This window comes from Meleagris gallopavo, chromosome 1 (assembly GCF_905368555.1).
Source record: "Meleagris gallopavo chromosome 1, MGAL_WU_HG_1.1, whole genome shotgun sequence".
Classification (NCBI taxonomy): Eukaryota; Metazoa; Chordata; class Aves; order Galliformes; family Phasianidae; genus Meleagris; species Meleagris gallopavo.
Window position 1 is genome coordinate 58849681 of NC_139404.1, and position 18519 is coordinate 58868199.

Here is an 18519-nt window from a genome sequence, read left to right on the forward strand (position 1 = left end):
AGATCTTGTACTTTCTATTACCAGCATCTATTTTTAGGCAGCTTTAATAGTAGACTAAAAATCGTGGCAACAAAGCAGTAACAATACACAGCTACTGTCTAAAGCTCTAAGAATGTTTTTAGCTTTTAATATACCTGTTCACTTGACAGTTATATGCATGAAATCTGTCTTGAAACTGTACTTTTGGTGAAGTGCAGATTTTAGGAATGCTGAGTTTCTTTACGAGAATTGGTGCATTTCTAAATCTTCACTGAATCACTGCCTATGAAAATGGGATGTCTGTAATTTTTACAAACTATTGTAGGTTTATCTTTCCTCCCACATAGGATGCTCCTGTTTTGCGCTTGTGGGAAGGGGAGAGACTCACTTGTATGTTACTGGGGAGCTGTATATCTAGAAATAAGTACCCGGATACTCTAAAAAACAGCTGAAAAAGCATCACCAAAAAGTTGGATTTTTTTCCCAAGTTTTGCTTACCCTGCTCCTGATTAGAAAATACGGCTGAATTCTTTCACAGTCAATTGTCCAGTTTTGCTTGTACCTTTCCACTTTCATTCCTACATTACAGGCAATCACTTCTGTTTTATTAACAAAATTGTGGGTTACAATTACGCAGGAAGCTTTTATGTCCAAACTGTGCACTGCTCTCAGACAGAGACTGAGTGCTGTAGGCTCTGTTCCTGGAGAAGCACATCAGTTTGAGATGTGTTGTATATCGTGCTGCAGTCACTCCTTTCCTCCCTTGGCAGGGACCACTTGCTGCCCCAGTGGATCCCCTTACTGGCAGAATGCCCACTCATTACAAGGATGTACGAGGAGAACGCCCTGCTACGGGACCGCATGACTGTCAACTCCCTTATCCGAGTCCTACAGACATTGCAAGACTTCAACATCGTCCTAGAAGGATCGCTCATTAAAGGAGTGGATGTTTAGCATGGCTTTGCTGAGAACTTCATTATTCCTTTCCCAAGCAAGCAAACCACAACTGGGAGACCTGTCGGGACTTGAACGCGACGGCAGCGCATCGCTGCAAGGCACCGCTGCTGGCTCGCATGGGAGCAGGAAGCCCAGTTTGTGCTCCGTCGGGACTGTCCTCTAAGGCTGCAGAAAGCTAAGATGCAGTATTGTAGTTTATTTGAAACAGAAATTTAGTATAAAATAGAGTATTTTCATGTGTTTAGATGTGTGTAAATACGCTATCTTCTTTAAGAAATTATATTACTCTAAGAAAGTTTTCTTAGACTGAATGTTCTTGTTCTGACTGTGAGTAGCTTAAACCCAGGGGAGGGGTTGGGGAGGGAAGGACTGCGGTGGGAAGGGATGCTGCTACTTGCTTGCAAGGAAGAAGCCAATCAACATGTAAATACGGCGCAAACTCAGCAGGGCTTTTTTCAGGTATTGCAAATGAATACAGCAAATATCCTTATGTAGCCATTGTGATTGTCTCACTCTTGGAATTGTTAGTGTATGTTGTTTATCCTGCTGTACATGGTCTCCCTTTATTTTTTGTTTGTTCAGAGACCCAGCACAGAAGTTGTGAATTGTCTTTTTTTTTTTTTTTTTTTTTTTTCTGTAAAGGTCTTTTGTGTCACTTCTGTTGATCTCCAGAAGAGAACACAGGAGCTGAAATGCTTAAACACTGGAGATGTGAGATGCTGAGCCTTGGAGCCTGAGACCTGAGGAAATGGTACTGGAGATGGGAAACAATGGCTTGTTGGCTTGCTTGCTGTGTTCCTCGTCTCTCTAGATGTTCTGGTGGTTCCCCATTACCCCCAGCCAGCTTGTGTTGTGGATGGCTTTTTTTCTTTCCCCCTCTCATCTAGAGGAATTTGGGTCCTACCAAATTCTTGCTGTACTTGAGAGAATCATTGCTGCAGACACCAATGTTGCTGTGATACTGAGCTGGTCTTGAAATGCTGACAGGTTACTAGTCTTCCTTTATCCCACAGGACGAGTGTTCCTAGAAGTACAGGACCTTTGATTATTTTGGTGATTTTGTTTGTTTAATTATCCAGGTACAAAAAAAAAAAAAAAGGGAATGATGTGGAGGAGAAAAAAGCTGGTGTTTTGAGGATCTCCTACATTCTTTCCAGTTAATGTGTTAGTAATACAGTGTGTTTGTATAGTTATGGTCTTGAAGAGAAACGAGGAGCAACTGAAGTCTGCAAAGCTAAAAATTTAGCAACAGATTGCATTTAAAATTATCAGATGCCATGCAGCAAATACAGAGTATATTTTCCTTGTTTGTGGTTTGGGAGTTGTAAGGGTCTGAGGGCACCGTTAACTTCATCCAGTTCCAGTTGTGCAGATTAGTTTAAATACAGTGTCTGCTGTAACTTGTTTATTCCCTTTGATCTTGGCCGTTTTGTCAGAGGATTTCCTGGATGTCTCGCAGCTGGAGCCATAAGCTGTGGCTTGGGGAAGCCCTGAGTGGTACTGTAACTGTCTGGCATTTTGCTTGCCAGCAGCATTAGGAGGAGCTTTGAAATGATGGGCAGCATCACATCTCAGCATGGTGCACACCTGGTGGAGCAAGGGCAGAGAGCTAAGGAAAGGGAAAGAAGATGAAAAGCAGGGTTTGCTCTCTCACCTGCCTCTTGTCAAGTTGCTCTCTTTTCCTGTGGTCCTTCGACTGTCCGGTTCTTAGAGCAGCATGCATTCTTGGTGTTGAAGGTTTGCATTGCATTCCTGGCCAGAAGGAAACTCTTCATGTGACTCCATTTCAGTAGAAGGGAAAGTTTTATGTTATAGAATGGTTTTGATTGGTTTTGGTTTTGGTTTTTAAGAAAGTAAAAAGTCAGGAAGTCATCGACTGTAATGGGAGTTCCAGCTTTTAATTACTGTTCCTTCCTCCTGTGCTTGTGCTTTCTTAAACTGACTGAACTCATCGCAGACGCTGCGGGCAGCACTGCTGTGTCACCACTGTGGGTGGTGAGCAGCTAAAGGTAGGGCTGTGAGTGGGGGTGTGAGTTAGCAGCCAGAGTCAACTTTGTGACATCTCTCTTACGTTTCCAGGAGGGTGAAATTCAGGGTGTGAGGGTTTTCTGAGCGGCCAGACAAGTCTGCTTAAAGTTCACAGAAGATATGTGACAACTCTATAGCAGCAATTGAAAATGTGTTCCTCTACCAGTAAATGATACGTTTAGCACCGGAAGCTGCGTGGCAGAATTATTTGGCAATGATTGCTTAGGCAATGTTTTGATTTCTTATACAACTCAGGCATTTTATGTCTAATGACTGCTATATATGACTTTTTCATGCGCAGCCCAGCCTAAGTGGCTTCCATTTAACTGAAATAACAACTTCTTTAGTCCTTGGATTTCTTTGCAGCAGCATCTGCATTTTCTAGCTGGATACTTCTCAAAAGTATACTGCTGTGTGGCTCTCAGATTAGTATTTATTTATGACTTAAGCAGTCATGACATTCACCCAACATGACGTGGGTTACGTGCGAGCAGGATAAAGTAGAAACACAGGCACCTCTAAAGGTCAGGAATGGGTGAATGTACACTCCAAAAAGGGCAGTAAGATGAAGTATTTCTTAAGTTAAAATGAGTCAAAACCTGAGACATTTGAAAATTCAAAACAGGGACTTTCCCTATTTCAAACTACATTAAGGAACCTTTAGCACTTATCTTGAACACGGTTTCACATCATCTTTTTTAGCGAGCGTTGACTTGTTTTATGTCGAGTTTCACATCAGATTAATAATATGATAAAAATGATGTCTGTCTAATAGTTCTTCGTAGGCAATAAAGCACCCTAAGATCTGCTGAGGGGTGCGGCAGAGTGTCCCTGCTTCTCAGAAGATGGGACATTTGACAACCTTGGGAGTACGGTTCTTTGTAGGGAATCTTTATTCTTTCATGTATTTTATTTTTTTTTTGTAGGCTACCTTTGTTTGTTGGAAACTGTGAGGTTTTCTCTGTACGGTTTACAGAAATCACTCTGCCTGCTAGAGCGAGAAACCTATCAGGATCCTTCTAAGCTAACGCAGTTCTTACTTCAGTGTTAAAGCACCTTCATTGGTTGAGAAAGGGAATCTGGGAAAAGACCAAAGCTCCATGGTATCTGCTTTTAAAAAACAATTTCTACCCAATACCTGTTTGCAGATGTCTGAGTTTGCATAGTCCTGTTATCCTCACATCTGGCTTGGCGACTGGGAAGAGTCAGAGAATCCAATGCCTCACTGTGTACAAAACCTGTATTTATAATTCTCTGAAGCGAATGCGGTTCTACTGTCTAGTGACAAATCTGCTCATGTTTATTCTGAGTTGGCATGTGTAATTAGGAATCATTGTTCAAAGCTGTCTTTTTAGAATAGTTGTGCAAAGGCATATTTGAGAAAATTCCTTCTTTCAATCAAATGAAGGTGCGCATCTTACGGGGAAATATTGTGTGTTACACTTGAAATGTACAGATGTGCCCTGTATGGCTTCAAATGACCCTTCGGTGTCTCCATTAAGTATATTTTGTCCTTACATTATTACTAACTGAATAAGAACTGGATTATTTTCAATAAAACATTAGTAGAAGTATTGTTCTATCAAGCACTTTAACATACATATCACAAACTGACATGGGTTTTTCAGGTTTTGAAGTACATTGAAATACAGCTTTTCATGCTATGTCCTTTACAAATAAAACTGTGAGAATAATGGTTGGTGTCACTTTCTCCTTGCAGAAGAACCTAGAGTTGAGTTGCAAGCCGGAGAGCTGATGTGAGCCTTTCCCCTGCACCTGGGTTGCTCTGATAGTCAAACATGGGATCAGAAAGCTGGAATGCAATTCCTGCCCTCCGTTCTGTCTATTAGCACACACTGTGATGAGAGAGGTTGATAGAGAAGAGACAGATGGGTGCTGGCAACAAGGAAGCTGCAATAGATTGGTAATGAAATGCCCTGCGTAGCAGGTGAAGGCTTTTCTAAGTCGGACTGGATTTTCAGAAATGCCTCTTTCCTGTGCTTCCCAGCTCCTGATCTTCTAAGTGGCAGCCCTGCCCACAGCAGGAGGTAATTGTTAAGGTCCCCTCCAACCTAAGTCATTCTATGATCCTATGATTATGCTTCTATGAGGTTATCTCTTGGTTTATGCAGACAGTCTCAGGAGAGGACTGCAAATCTCACTGCATGTATGTAGACATCCTCAAATACATCATTTGAGGATATCACTGCTTATCAGCAGTGTAGCACCAAAAATATAGGATCCCACATAGGTGAGTAAGATCCATAGATCTGCTTTTTGTCAAATGTCAGTAGGAGTGATCATACTTAACGCACTTCTTTACTGAATGCTTTAGACTGACGTGTGTAAATCTGAGATAGAAAGGTCTGGCTTCCTAAAGACTGTAAATATTTGATGTACAGCAGGAGTGAACTTGTCCTGATGAGGAAATGCAAATAAATTCCAGTGGTACAGTCTGGGAACACTGCAGTGTTTTCTGCAAAGGTAAGTAGAATAAAACTATCTGAGAAAACACAAATGGGTAAGAGTCAGAACAGTTCACTGATCTGTTCCTTTCAGTGTTTCAGGTAGGCTTCTTGGAACAAACTGTGCTCAAGCAAAGAGCAAAGTCACTTCCCTCTCTGTCACCCTATCAACTCGAAGACTGAACTCCTGTCACTGCCATCAAGGAGGACTTCGTTACTGACAGTGTATGTAGGCACTTCACAGTTCTGCAGGAAGGGCTGACAGTGTAATGGGCCCATCTGTATTCTCCACAGACCTTGCAGAGCTCTTCTGAAAGAACTTTGTCAGATGTGACTAAACAAATTATTTACTCATTTGACGAAACTTATCTTTCTCAAAGCAGAATGGGGGGAGCAAACCCACCCTTCAGTGCTTACCCACAACATAGTTTTCAAGAAGCATTGCTGTAAAGGCTCTCTTCTTGCTGTGTAATTGGGTAACAACCTTGTTATCATTCAATAATTGGTTCAGTGGGATCCATAAATCTAAAATTGTGGTTTATGTCCAAGAAGTTCACGTATATTAGAGTAAATGGTGTAAGTAATGAAATAATCCCTAAGATACTGTTTTTCCTGCTTCTGTGGCTATCCAAGTCTTGGGCAAGTCTACTTGACTTGTATGAGGAGCAGAAGTAGCCAAGCCCCACAGTTGGGCTACATGCTGCACAAGCGAATGGGGTGAAGAAGTGAGATCTATTTACTAAGAGCAGTTGGCAGAACTGTGCAGCAGGTTTAGTGCCTGAGGAGCTGTAATGCTTACCATGGGGCTTCTTTTATCCCAGCAAGAGACAGGCATGGAGAATGTAAGGGGCACCCCAAGAATGCTCTGTAATCCTTACATTGTCCTGCTCTCAACAAGAGGTTTCCACAAAGGCTGCTGTTAGCCCACGGAAGACATTTTTCTTGCGCTGCCTTGCAGCCAGAGGGAAGCGATGAGTTCCTCCAGTTGTCCCTGTGAAGGGAAAACCTCACTTGGCTGCTTTTAATTAAGCCTGGAGAAGTCCAGCAGAGGCAGTTTGCAGAGGTTAAGCTAACATTAATCTTTATGAGTATCCCCTCCAGCACTGTCCTCCCATACTGAGTTCATTTCTTCAAAGGGATCCATGTGACATATTAGCATGTTCTTTACACATCAAAAAATAAGAGCTTAAGGACAATGAAATGTCAGGGGGACAAACTGAGGTTTTTGGTCTGATGGTGCTGTTTTGTTTTGCTTTTTTTGTTTGGTTTGGTTTTCTCTATGATATATTAATAACTTAGACATGAAGAAAAATTCCATGTTTGCCTTAGAGAGGCACAGGATAGAGGCCAGAAAAATGAGGGTTTAGTGTCTAGGTCTCTTTGTCTTCTACTGAGACCTTTAATCAAAGTGCTATGGTGCGTCCCATTCCACAGGCAGGGAGCTGCAGTAGAGTGCTGGGTCTTCTCTTTGGCCTGCCTTTGCCTTGCCAAGAGAAGCAGCTGTTCAGCCTTCGGGTTGAACTGGTGTGTGACTGGGAGCAGCTTCTCTGTGCTGTTGTGACAGAAGTACCCTGGGGTTCTCATCTGTGGTTAAATCCGGATTAAAGGCATTTATAAAACCTGTGGATCTTTGGCATGTGGGCATGTGCTTGTCTACCAAAATGGAGGAATGAATAACAGATGGTTGCAAGAGCAAGTCCCTCTGACTTTCCATCCTGAGTCCAAATCTCTCCTAGAACCCCAGGAGCAGGGTCTACAAGACCCTGACAAGCTGTCCGTGCCAAGAAGCAGCAGTTTATTGGGTGAAGGTGATGGGGATGCCTGCAAGCTTAAGCTTCTTGTGCTCTGGCTCAAAGAAGGAATCACCTGAGAATACTATTGGACACCGTGCTCCTGTACTTCAGATAGCTGAGATCTGTTGCATCGACTCCTTAGTCTGTTTCTTCTGATTGATGCTTTCACCTGAACTAAGTTTACCTGTTCACACCCATGCAACTTTTCAGCTGTCATTACCCAATGAGATAAATAGGATGTGCTTAAATCAGACCATGTAGGCTGAACCCACCAGCCTGGAATTGTGTCACTATTGGCTTGTCTGAGATCTGAACCTCTTGCAGATGGTCTGTGGTTCCTGACTGTATAAATAGCAGGAAGCTGGCTGAAAGTGGGTGTGGTGCACAGGACATTTTTCCTCCCCTATGTAAAAATGACTTTTAGCAAAACTGGGAACTGAGGTAAAACACCACCCACAGGCTCTACCAGCTTTCATCTTCTTAAAGCTGTGGAAAAGATTTCCATTTGTGGTAACGGGAACACGGGAGAAGGACTAGGAAAAACCTGCAAACCAGAGAAGCTATTGCATTCATCCTCTGAGCAGACTTTGTTACAAGAGAATTTCAGATGTCAGCATGAATTTGTACTCAGCAGGGGTAGTGTGGGTAGCTGTGATGGGTTCCAGGCTTCATCATTTGTGTCAGCACAATGCTGAGAAATAAGGAATGAGCAGTATGGAGGAGCTGTGAACTCTCCAGTCTTTGATTGAAACGTGTCATAGGAGGTGCACATACAAAAGTGATCCACCGTGGCTGTTGCACGTTGGCCTTGCTGAAGTCAGTGGAAGTTCCTAACAGCAATGAGCTTAGAAAGGCATACCTGAGCACTGCTGTCTGCTGGCCTGTTAGTTTGTGCCCTCGGGAGGAGCACTTCTCTTTGGGGAAAACAGCAAAATGTCTGTTGTTGCTGCTTTCGGTACATGATGTAGTGAGCAGTCCCACACTTATGCATAGAGGTTTGTGTCTAGATGAGCTCAGCATTTTGAGTACAGCGTGCTCATCTCTGTGGAGGGCCAGGCTCACACTAATGAAGGTATTCAAAAGCCTTGTGTTTATCTCTTTGGTAGCCAAAGCCTGTAAGAGCAGTGATAAGATGCCATATCTGACAGGCAAGAGATTGGCAGTAATGAAGACTTCTGCGGTATTAACTCTAGACAGAGTTGTGAACAGTATGTTTGGCCTTAGCACTAACTGAAAGAAACCCTGGGTAGAGCCCATCCAGCTCAGCAGCTCAGAGCATGTTTCTGAGCAAATCTGAGACCCTATTTTCTTTTAGATCAGGAACAAACAGTGCAAAGTAGTGCAAGGAACAATGCCCCTTTTCTTCCCAAGAGCTCGCTCTGGGCCGCAAGTACTAGAAGCACTTCAGCTGGAGCTTGCATGCGTCAATATCTTATCTGTGCTTGGCCTGCAGCTGAAGGAAGCTTTCCTGTGACGTTGTAACAGGATCAGCTCCTGCATGTTTTTTAGACAGTAGGAATGTGTTCATCCAAAACTGATGCAGAGCATCTTGCAAGTTTTCCCAAGCATTGCAAGCCTGATGCCTTGTCCAACTCCACCACCATAGCTGGCTGTGTTCTTGGTGGAGCCCCAGGCTGAGCCACTGCATGAGGCTCCTCCTCAAAGAGCTTCTTGGGATGCTCTCATCCCCTTGGACCTCCCTCCCATCAAGTTTAATAAGCAGGGGCATTCTGAGTGACTCAGTGTTGTGCTGAGCATGAGGGCTGTAAAGAAAAGGAAGCAGGGTTTTACAGCGAGATGGGAAGGAAAGAGCCTGCTGCTCATTGAAACAGTTCTCAGTGTCACCTCACAAGGCCCTCCCCAACTTCCCTTTGTCCCCCAGAGTACTGCCTGGGGCAGGAGGGCACACACTGCCTTCACTCCTACCAGGGCTAAAGGAAACTTTCTGCCTCTGGTTCAGGCAGTGAATCAGGTATGGAAAAACTATTGAGGACTCCAGGCACACACACTGTAACATCTTTATCCATCTCTCCATCCCCTCTTTCACAAAATGATTGCCCCCAAGGGACTGTACTACTTTTCTTGTTTTTAGCTATGTTGACATAGGAGCCAGGGTAAGGAGCTGGGAGATGATGGTAGCAGCTCTGTTTGTGTCTGTGTAATCACTCGTGACTCTCTTATTCAGCTAATTAAAACCAAACCCTGTCTAGCTACCCTGAAAAAATGTAAATAACGTATTCAAATATTGTTCTGTGGTACAACCAGCACCCAACTTACAGAAAGTCTGTTACAAAATGGGGTTTTTCTTGTGAAGAAGTGGATGGCTGCAAATTAAGCAAATGCCATGCTTTCTTCGTGAAAGCACTAAGCTGAGGACAAACAGAAGTGTATACAATTAAAAATGCATGAAATGCACAAAGACAAACAGCTGGCAGGGGCCGGAGCTGTCTGAACATCTTCCTACTGTCCTCTGCCTGGCTCTGGAGCTAGCACCAATGCGTGGCTGTGGTAAGTGCAGTAAGACAAGGGTTTTCCAAGGGCAGTGTGTTCTTAACATGAGTTGTGAAAGGCAAAGCATGTTGAAGCAAGGGAAAAAAAGTTTTGATGAGGATGAAAAGAATTTGTTCTTGCATCCATACCTCCAGCAGTGCTGGCTGATCACAGCAGCTCCCCAGAGAAGGAATCATGGACTCATTTGAGTTGGAAGGGACATTTAGAGATCACCCAGTCCAACTCCCCTGCAGTGAACAGGGACGCCCACAGGTAAGTCAGGTTGTTAGAGCCCCGTTCAGCCTGACCTTGGGCGTCTGCAGGGATGTGGCATCCATCACGTCTCTGGGCAGCCTGCTCCAGTGCCTCACCACCCTTATCCAAAAGGAATCCTAACAGAGACGAGGGGAGGTAGCAAAATAAGTGGGAGGATAAATGGTTATCAAAGATGTAAAATAAATTTAAGGAAATGTTTGACATGTGAGAAGCCAGTGTGGGCTCAAAGATCAAGAAAGAGAAGGAGAGCTGAGGAAGACAGGGCCCACAGGGAAGCAAGCACGCAGGCTCGGCGGGCAGCAGCTGCAGGGCCGTGAACAAAACAGCAACTGGAGCATGAAGAATTCGCCTCCTCTTCCTCGGCTGCCACGCCACAGGCCTGGTGTGCGCAGCGGCCCACCTCGGTGCCCTCAGGCAGCCGGCAGCCGCCTGTGGAGACTTCAGATTGGAACAGAGTGAAGGATGGAGGGAACGCAGAGCCGTAACTCCATCAAGGGGTGACAGCCTCAAGTGAGCTGTGATGGCATCCCTCTGCCCAGTGGAGCTGGAGGTCTTCAGGCCCCGTGCCGACCACATCTGTGTCAATGGAGGTGTTGTGGGGCCAGGTGTCTCTCTGAGGAGAAGAAAACCAAGGTGAGGATATACTTTTACATTTCTATCCTAATAGATGAGCAGCAGTGCAGCATGCACCTTTGAAATGGTAAGACAGCAATGGATCTGAAAGCTTACCCAGATGGCAAGTGACTAAGCAGGGGTCTCGTGTGCTTTGGCTGTTAGGGAGTCTAGGTGTATAACACACTCAGAGACCAGACATGAGCTCAGCCCACAGCAGACAGACGTGCAGGCTTTGCCAGAAAGGTTGTTCTGCCCCGCAAGGCCAGAGCCACATATGCCACTTTACATTTGAAACAGCTTATCCCCCACCAGAGCCAGCATCGCTTCACAGCTGAATTGACCCGAGGGCACAGGAAGAAGAGGAGTTAAAGGTGAAAGCAAGTGTTTTACAACTTGTTTTCTTTGAGTCATCATATCGTGTGATCTCAGTTTCAGTTTCTTATTCTAAAGTATCAGAAACACAGGCACGAATACCACTGCCATTTCACAAGCAGAACAGAACCACAAGTACTCCTCTGTCAAATCAAGAATCACAGCTTCTGTCTTGTTTTAGTGTTGGGAGGTGATTCTACATTTAGTGAAAAATACTGGCCTGAGATGTTGCTTTTTGGTCTCAATCCTGCCCTGTTCAGTGCTCAAAATGTGCACTACAACCAACAAGGGGTCCCACGGAACAAGCTGCTCCCAGGAATGCAAGCTGTGCAAATCAGAAGTAATGCCAGGTAATAGCTGTCAGCTGGTTTTCTCTTTCTCATACCATCTCTTTCCCATACCACTCACTTTCTTCTGCATCCTGGACATCTTCATGAATAATTTGATATGTCAGAGATGGTAAGTTTTGTGCCCTTCTTACTAAGTTACATCTATATGATCTGAACCAAGTATTTTTCAGCAAGTCATAGCATTGCTCCTTAGCAGAGAATACCTGGAGCTTGCTTAGCCTGCTCTCAGCAGAACCCACCTATGCAAGAATGGGTAATGCATTCTTCCTTCTACAAAGGCTAATCCCTACTGGTTTGGGCCATCCTAGGCACGTGGTCATGCTGGTCAGATTCATCGCACAACCCCAGAGCAAGTGGTGTTCTCTGTACCAGCTTTCTGATAAGAGGCCAGGTATTGTTGCTGGACACAACAAGGCAGATCACTTTCCTGGAATGGGAGGTTCTCCATTCTGCTGTGCCACGATCCTACAGTTGTGCATGGTCCTAAAGCTCTTTCAGTCCCCATGTAGATTGGATGTTATAACTCACTTGGATGCTTTGTGTAAGCAAAATTAAGTATTTTATTAACTGTTTTCCATGACTGGTGTTACCACAGGCCGAATGTACCTGTTGGATGTGGGGACTGCGCTTTCTTCAGTGCATTTAAGGTTTTGAAACACATGGAGCTGGAAGCAATGGCAGTGGTGGATTATGTAAGCCTTGCAGGGAGGTATAATGTTGCAGAGTCAAAAGGCTGGGGGACACTGCTGAGCCCTGAGATGGAGTAGGTATAAAACCAGCATAAAATAATCTGAGCTTTAAGACAAAGAGTGGCAAGAGCATGGAGCAAGGGCTTAGGAGGGGACCCTCATGGCACAGGGGTCACAAAGCAGCGCAGTGTTTACCAGAGCTAAATAGGCTGCTGCTCAGGACAGAGAGAGCTACGCAGGAAAATGGACTATGGCACTGAGCTACTCCAGAGTCTGTCCCCAAGACAGAGTCTCTGGCATGCAGTGCTGATACGTCACACCCAACACTCTCATCTGTCTTGGGATAGACAGAGAGGTGACCCTACTTTCAACTGGACTCTGGGATTTAGTGATTGTTATTTGTCCCCCAGCCTCCCAGCACAGCCCGAAATGTTGTTTTCAGAGCCCCAGCTGACATCTACGTGATGACTGACAGTAAGGAGCATGCTGGGAGCCCATTGGCCACAGCTTACAAAAGGAGCTTTAAAGGGCTGCTGCAGTGCTAAAAAATGGCACATACAAACCCCCTTCTGTTTTGTAGACCTCCTATGAACGGATACTTTACAGCAAGATGTGTTTCATAGGAAGTTAGGCTTGGCTCAGCCATTCAGGTAAGAAGAATTTGCACACTCTGCACACACACAGCTGGGAAACACTTGGGCCTTTGCAGCACATGTATCTCTGCATTAGGGGCACCAATGCATCCTCGTACTTGAAGGCTGCCTGGAACCAGGGCAGGTGAAGAGGAAGGTATCTGGAACACTGAGCTGTCTTCCCTCTCGTTCAAGCCATTAGCAAAAGGTCTAAGCAGGAGAGCTTTAACCTTTCCACAGTTTTGGCTTTGATTTCATGGACAGAATTAGGTGATTTCGCAATAGCTGTTCAATTCTGAGTGCAAAGAAGGATCAGTTCAAGAGGTCGCTTTTGTAGTCAGCCAGTTATACTACCTCCATCTTACAGATAAAGAAAAGCAACCAGTAAGTATTGCTTTTGTTTCTGAAGCCTTGTGTTAGGACTAGCTCAGCCACTGCTAAGGGTAGTTGTCTTGACAAGAAGAGTCATTTATCCAGTCAAGGACAGAGATTTATTTTGACAGCACACTGAAAATAACCTCTCACAAACCACGCAGCTAGCTGGTTTTAGAAAGGCCATTTTTGGAGTGTCTCTGACTGACCAGCTCACAATGCTGCAAACAGCAATCACATTGCGTAGCTGTTTTCTGAGAAGTGCCTGTGCCTGAAGGGTAGTGCCAGGGCACCGCCTGCAGATTGCTCTCTGCAGCTTCTCCAGAAGCCCCCAGGGCTCATAAGAGGGGCATGAACTCACTTGGGGTGCCATCACTCAAATAACCTGGTAGGCACTCACACAGATTCCCTGTGGAACAGGGTGCCCCCTATATCCCACAAACTTCAGGGCACTGCTGCTTGGCTGGGACCCCAGATTGGTCTGGGGAGCTCAGTCCTAGAGGGATTATGTCCCTTTCCCATGGCACCTCATCAGCCTTAAACCTTCCCAGGTAAGGCCATCACACCAGTCCAAGAGAGAAAGAGAAAAGCTCAGCTGTACATCTTTGTACATCTTCTGGGGAGAAGTAGACAAGCTGCAAAACACTTCCTTTGACCTTACAGGACCAGTACACTAATATACCCTTCCCCTCATGTGCCTACTTGTGCTGATGCTACCCTACCTTCTTGGTTGTCTCTGCATCAAATGGCCAGTGAAGACAGAGAAATTTTCCCACTGGCCCTAAGATGTCTGTCACATCACCCCCTGCCTATGCAGCACACTACCCATGCTACACACAAGCTCTCATGTGCCCTGGGGGCAACAACTGGGTCCTTGTCTTCTTTGCATGCCATCATTTGCAATATGAATAGGGAGTCAGCCCTGTGGGAAGTCACTAAGGGTATATGTGTGTCCTGGTTTGTTTATTTAAGTCCTTCATCCCTCTGTATGGCTAGTCTCTGAACCATGAACAACCATTTTGACACTCAGCTTGCTTTTGAGCTTTTTTGTGATCGACATCAAATTTGCCTGAAGCTTGCCCATCCTGCTTCTGTCCTCCCCTTATTTACATAGGTTTGTGAGCGAACACTTTCTCTTGGGAAGTCTTTCACCTTTTCTTATCTTCCCATTTTCTGAACAGAATGCATCTATCCTGAGGAACTGAGTGGCTCCTTCCGCCTTCCCACTTTCTCACCTTCAGTGCTGCTTTCCCCCTGTCTACCCTATTCCTCTGTCTGCCCTTGGCGTGGATTTTTGAGTATGTTAAACGTCAAATTTGGTTGATTTGTTGCAGTCCAATTAGCTGATTCAATCCAATTAAGCTATCTGAAGTTATCTGTGTAATGTGGTGGCTTTATTAGCCAACTCCATTCCCTCTCACCCTTGTGAAAACGTTTGCCTCCAGCTCCTTCCTCAAGATCTCAATGGTAGATTTCCTCTTGGTTCTTGGCTGCTTTTTCAAAGCTCATGATCGTGGCTCCAGGTTTTACAGTTTCCTTCAAGGACCTTCTCCTCCTACCCACCTCCTTCCTCTGGTTAGCCCACAGCTGTCCACAGCCTTTCTTCCTCATCAGGTGACTGTAAGTACTCTGCAAGTCTTTGGCTGCTTGGTAATGAAGTCAGTGTGATGCTAGCCCCTCATGAGATGAATCACTTGTACTGAGCTTAGTGAGGTCTGTATAGCTATCCTCTGCCTTGCTTTGGCAAGTGGAAAGCTCTGCCCACAGAGAAGTGTGTTTTCTCTACATTTTCTGTGGCTCCCTACAGATAAACTCCTCCAAGTTTCCTTTCCTAGTGCTAACTGTGTGTTTCCTTGGTTTCATTCTTCAGTTAGCTCCTCTTTGGTCTGGAAACAACTAATTTCTTTTTTTCCTGAAAAATAATCTTGTGGACCTTTGTTCTATCAAAGACAGACCTCTCTTGGGTTTTCAAATATTCAACCTCCAGCTCATCAAGTGCCTGAAACGACGACAGTGTAAGAGGAGATGACTTTTTTTGACAGGAAACAGCCTGGCAGGCGGAGGGCTGATCTTCTTAGTGGTGTCTTCAAATCTCCTTAATATAAATCCTCATAGAATAGTCTTACGGGCTTTAATAGGGATGAGAGCAATAGCACTGCAAAGAGTAGTGTCTTTGAAGCTGCACTAAAGGTTTTTAACAGTAATATAAAATGATTTTTTTTTTGTGGGGGGGAGGTAGGTATTTCAGTAAACCCTGAAGAATTTAAGAGAATTATGTTCCTCTTAAGGAATTTGACACGTCAATTAAAAACTCATCAGAAAGGTTATTATTCTCTGCTGAGCCTCATGACTTTATTACTTAGGCCAAGGTGCAAATGCTCTGCTTAGTTGTTCCTAGGTGAGAGGCAGTTCAGGGGTCTGCTGTCATTGATTCTCACAACTTCAGTGCTGTACTGAGCACTTCACCCTGGCAGCACGAACAGAACCTCATCCCTATCTTCAGTATCACCCAACTTTTCTGTCACTTTATTTGTAGCCACCTGCAGTTTGGCCTAAATCATAATATAAATACTTCTGTTGCTTTATAAATATATCTGCTTCAAACTCCGAGTTCTGTGAGCATTTATGCCTCCCAAAAGTGCATATGCTGTTACTCGTACAGTCAACAGGTGCACATGGTGCTGATCTGTGAGCAATAGCTTCTGCTTAAATGTTACTCCATGGCAAAACCTTACTTAAAATTGTATGTCGATCAATACTTTGATTTTTCTGAAGGATCTCCTGCTAATTTTTCAAAATCCTCTGGCCAGGTGTTTAGCCAATAAAGCAAAATTTCAATTGACTTAAGCTGTAATAAGTGAAATCTGAAAGTGGGAACAGCTGCCCGGGTTTGGTTTTGACAGCTGCTCTTCACCTCACAACAAGAAGCCTATTTGTGTTTGTTTATTCATTAACATTGAAGAACAACACAATAGGATCAGATGACAAATGCCCTACTTTTCCTGTGCTAGTTCTTGTGTCTCAGCATTCATAATATATGTACGCTTTGTGTTTAAAAATCCCTTGTGGTTAGCTTGATGATGACATCATTGACATATTTTAGCTTCCTGGATGAAATAATGAAGATCTCATCAAGGAAAGGTACAAGTTTAACTGGAATACAGCAGCCCCGTTAGTTTTCTAGAGACCACGTGCATTTGTAAAGGTAAATGTTTTGAAGAGCTCTCCTAGATGAGAGCAAATCCTCTGGTCTGAAGCTCATATTCCAGGTCACCTGTGATATCTACCTCCTTTACTGAGGTGCTTAATTTTTCACAAGAGCAGGACAGCCAAGAGCCTTGTCAGATGAGGCTTTACCTGTAGTGCTGGCACACTTTAGGAAAAAGAAAAAGAAACAAACAAAAAAAACAAACAAAAAAACAAAAAAAACAAAAACAAACATGCACTGTTTCAGATGGCTGCACTTTCCAAATTAAACTCTTCTGGCCTACTCTGCGTTCAGGGCTATTTCTGACTCCTCATTTTTCCCACAGTGTGGTCAGGCACAGAGTCCCACTGATGCTGCAGGGTTTGCTGTGGGACAGGGGTACAGAAACCTCCAAGAAAGCCTATCAGCTATCTCAGTACCTGTTGTTTCCTTTCCAAGTTACTATTATTTTCATTCTCAAGTTATAGGGTAGTCCCACAACGTCATCAGTAAATGCTTCAAAGTAAAAGAGAGGAAATTTAGATTGGATGTAAGGGAGAAGTTTTTACGATTAGGGTGATAAGGCACTGCAGCAGGCTGCCCAGAGACGTGGTGGATGCCCCATCCGTAGAGAAAACTCAAGATCAGGCTGGACGGGGCTCTGAGCAACCTGACCTACCAGTGGGTGTTCCTGTTCACTGCAGAGAAGTTGGACCAGATGGCCTTTAAGAGTCCCTTCCAACTCAAATGATTTTATAATTCTATGATCTTCAAGGAAATGAGAGATGTGCCAGAAATGAAAAATTTGGACCGTGCTTTAATATTTTGCTCTTTGGACTTCTGTGCCTTTGGACTTCTGTTTTTCTCTTCAAGGGCAGGGAAGGCCAGCCAGCTTCAGGTGGGAGCAGCAGAGTGCTTGAAAAATCCAATCCTTCCCAGATGACTGTTCTCAGCTGTTTTCACTATTGCAGGTTAGAAGCTTGTGTTTGCCACTGTGCTGAAATTTGAAGCGTAAGCATGCCTGAAGGCTGTACTGCCATTCAGCGAGACCTGCACAGGCTGGAGAGCTAGGCAGTAAGAAACCGGAGGAGGTTCAACAAAAGCAAGTGTAGGGTCTTACACCTAGGGAGGAATAATTGCATGCACCAATACAGGCTGGGGGATGAGCTGCTGGAGAGGAGCTCTGCAGAGAGGGACCTGGGCGTCCTGGTGGACGACAGGTTGGCCATGAGCCAGCAGTGTGCCCTCGTGGCCAAAAAGGCCAATGGCATTCTGGGGTGCATTAAAAAGAGCGTGTCCAGCAGGTCGAGGGAGGTGATCCTCCCCCTCTACTCTGCCCTGGTAAGGCCTCATCTGGAGTACTGTGTCCAGTTCTGGGCTCCCCAGTACAAAACAGACAGGGATATCTTGGAAAGAGTACAGCGGAGGGCCACAAAGATGGTGAAGGGCCTGGAGCATCTCCCCTATGAAGAAAGGCTAAGTGAACTGGGTCTGTTTAGCCTTGAGAAAAGACGACTGAGAGGGGACCTGATCCAGGTTTATAAATATCTGAGGTGTGGCGGCCATAGTGGTGAGGCCAGTCTCTTTTCAGTGGTACGTGGAGACAGGACGAGGGGAAACGGACATCAGCTGCAGCATAGGAAGTTTCGCACGAATGTGCGTAAGAACTTCTTCACGGTGAGGGTGACGGAGCACTGGAACAGGCTGCCCAGGGCGGTTGTGGAGTCTCCTTCTCTGGAGATATTCAAGTCTCGCCTGGACGCCTACCTGTGCGACCTGGTGTAGGGAACCTGCTTTGGCAGGGGGGTTGGTCTCGATGATCTCTAGAGGTCCCTTCCAACCCCTACAATTCTGTGATTCTGTGATTCTGTAAGGACAATGGCCCCGGTGTGCAGGCTATCCAGGCCCACTGGAAGCTGGCCTGTGGCTGTTCGAGTCAAGGAGGGCACCGGGAGCTTGGTGTACTCAGGTGAGCACCAAGAGGCTGTGTGTGTTCCATGACTGGGAGGAATCTCCTTGTATTAGTGAAAAAAGGAAAAATGGTGACAGCGACGGGGCTCGAAGGAACGGCATGGAGCTGTGTCTGGGAAGGACAGCTGGGAGTTAGGGACAGGGTCTGCACCACAGGGCGGTGGGCATGGAACGGGCTGCCCAGGGCAGTGGGCACGGCCCTGAGTGCTGGAGATCAAGAGGCAATGGGATGCTGCTCTCAGACACAGGGTTTGGATTTTGGGTGGTGCTGTGTGGAGCCAGGGCTTGGGCTCGGTGGTCCTTATGGGTCCCTTCCAACTCAGGATATTCTGAGATTCTGATT

At 45.2% G+C, this 18519-nt stretch overlaps 1 protein-coding gene across 5 annotated transcripts in view; it reads left to right on the forward strand.

The window, feature by feature from the left end:
• Window positions 1–4658, forward strand: part of DENND5B (DENN domain containing 5B) — a 110604-nt gene extending 105946 nt beyond the window's left edge. For all 5 annotated transcript variants that reach the window (XM_085229441.1, XM_085229453.1, XM_085229443.1 and 2 more), the window contains one exon: window positions 750–4658. In XM_085229441.1, coding sequence (XP_085085567.1) covers window positions 750–933 — 184 coding nt within the window. In that variant the 3' untranslated portion in view covers window positions 934–4658. The remainder of the gene's footprint in view (window positions 1–749) is intronic.
• The last annotated feature ends 13861 nt before the right edge of the window (window positions 4659–18519 follow it).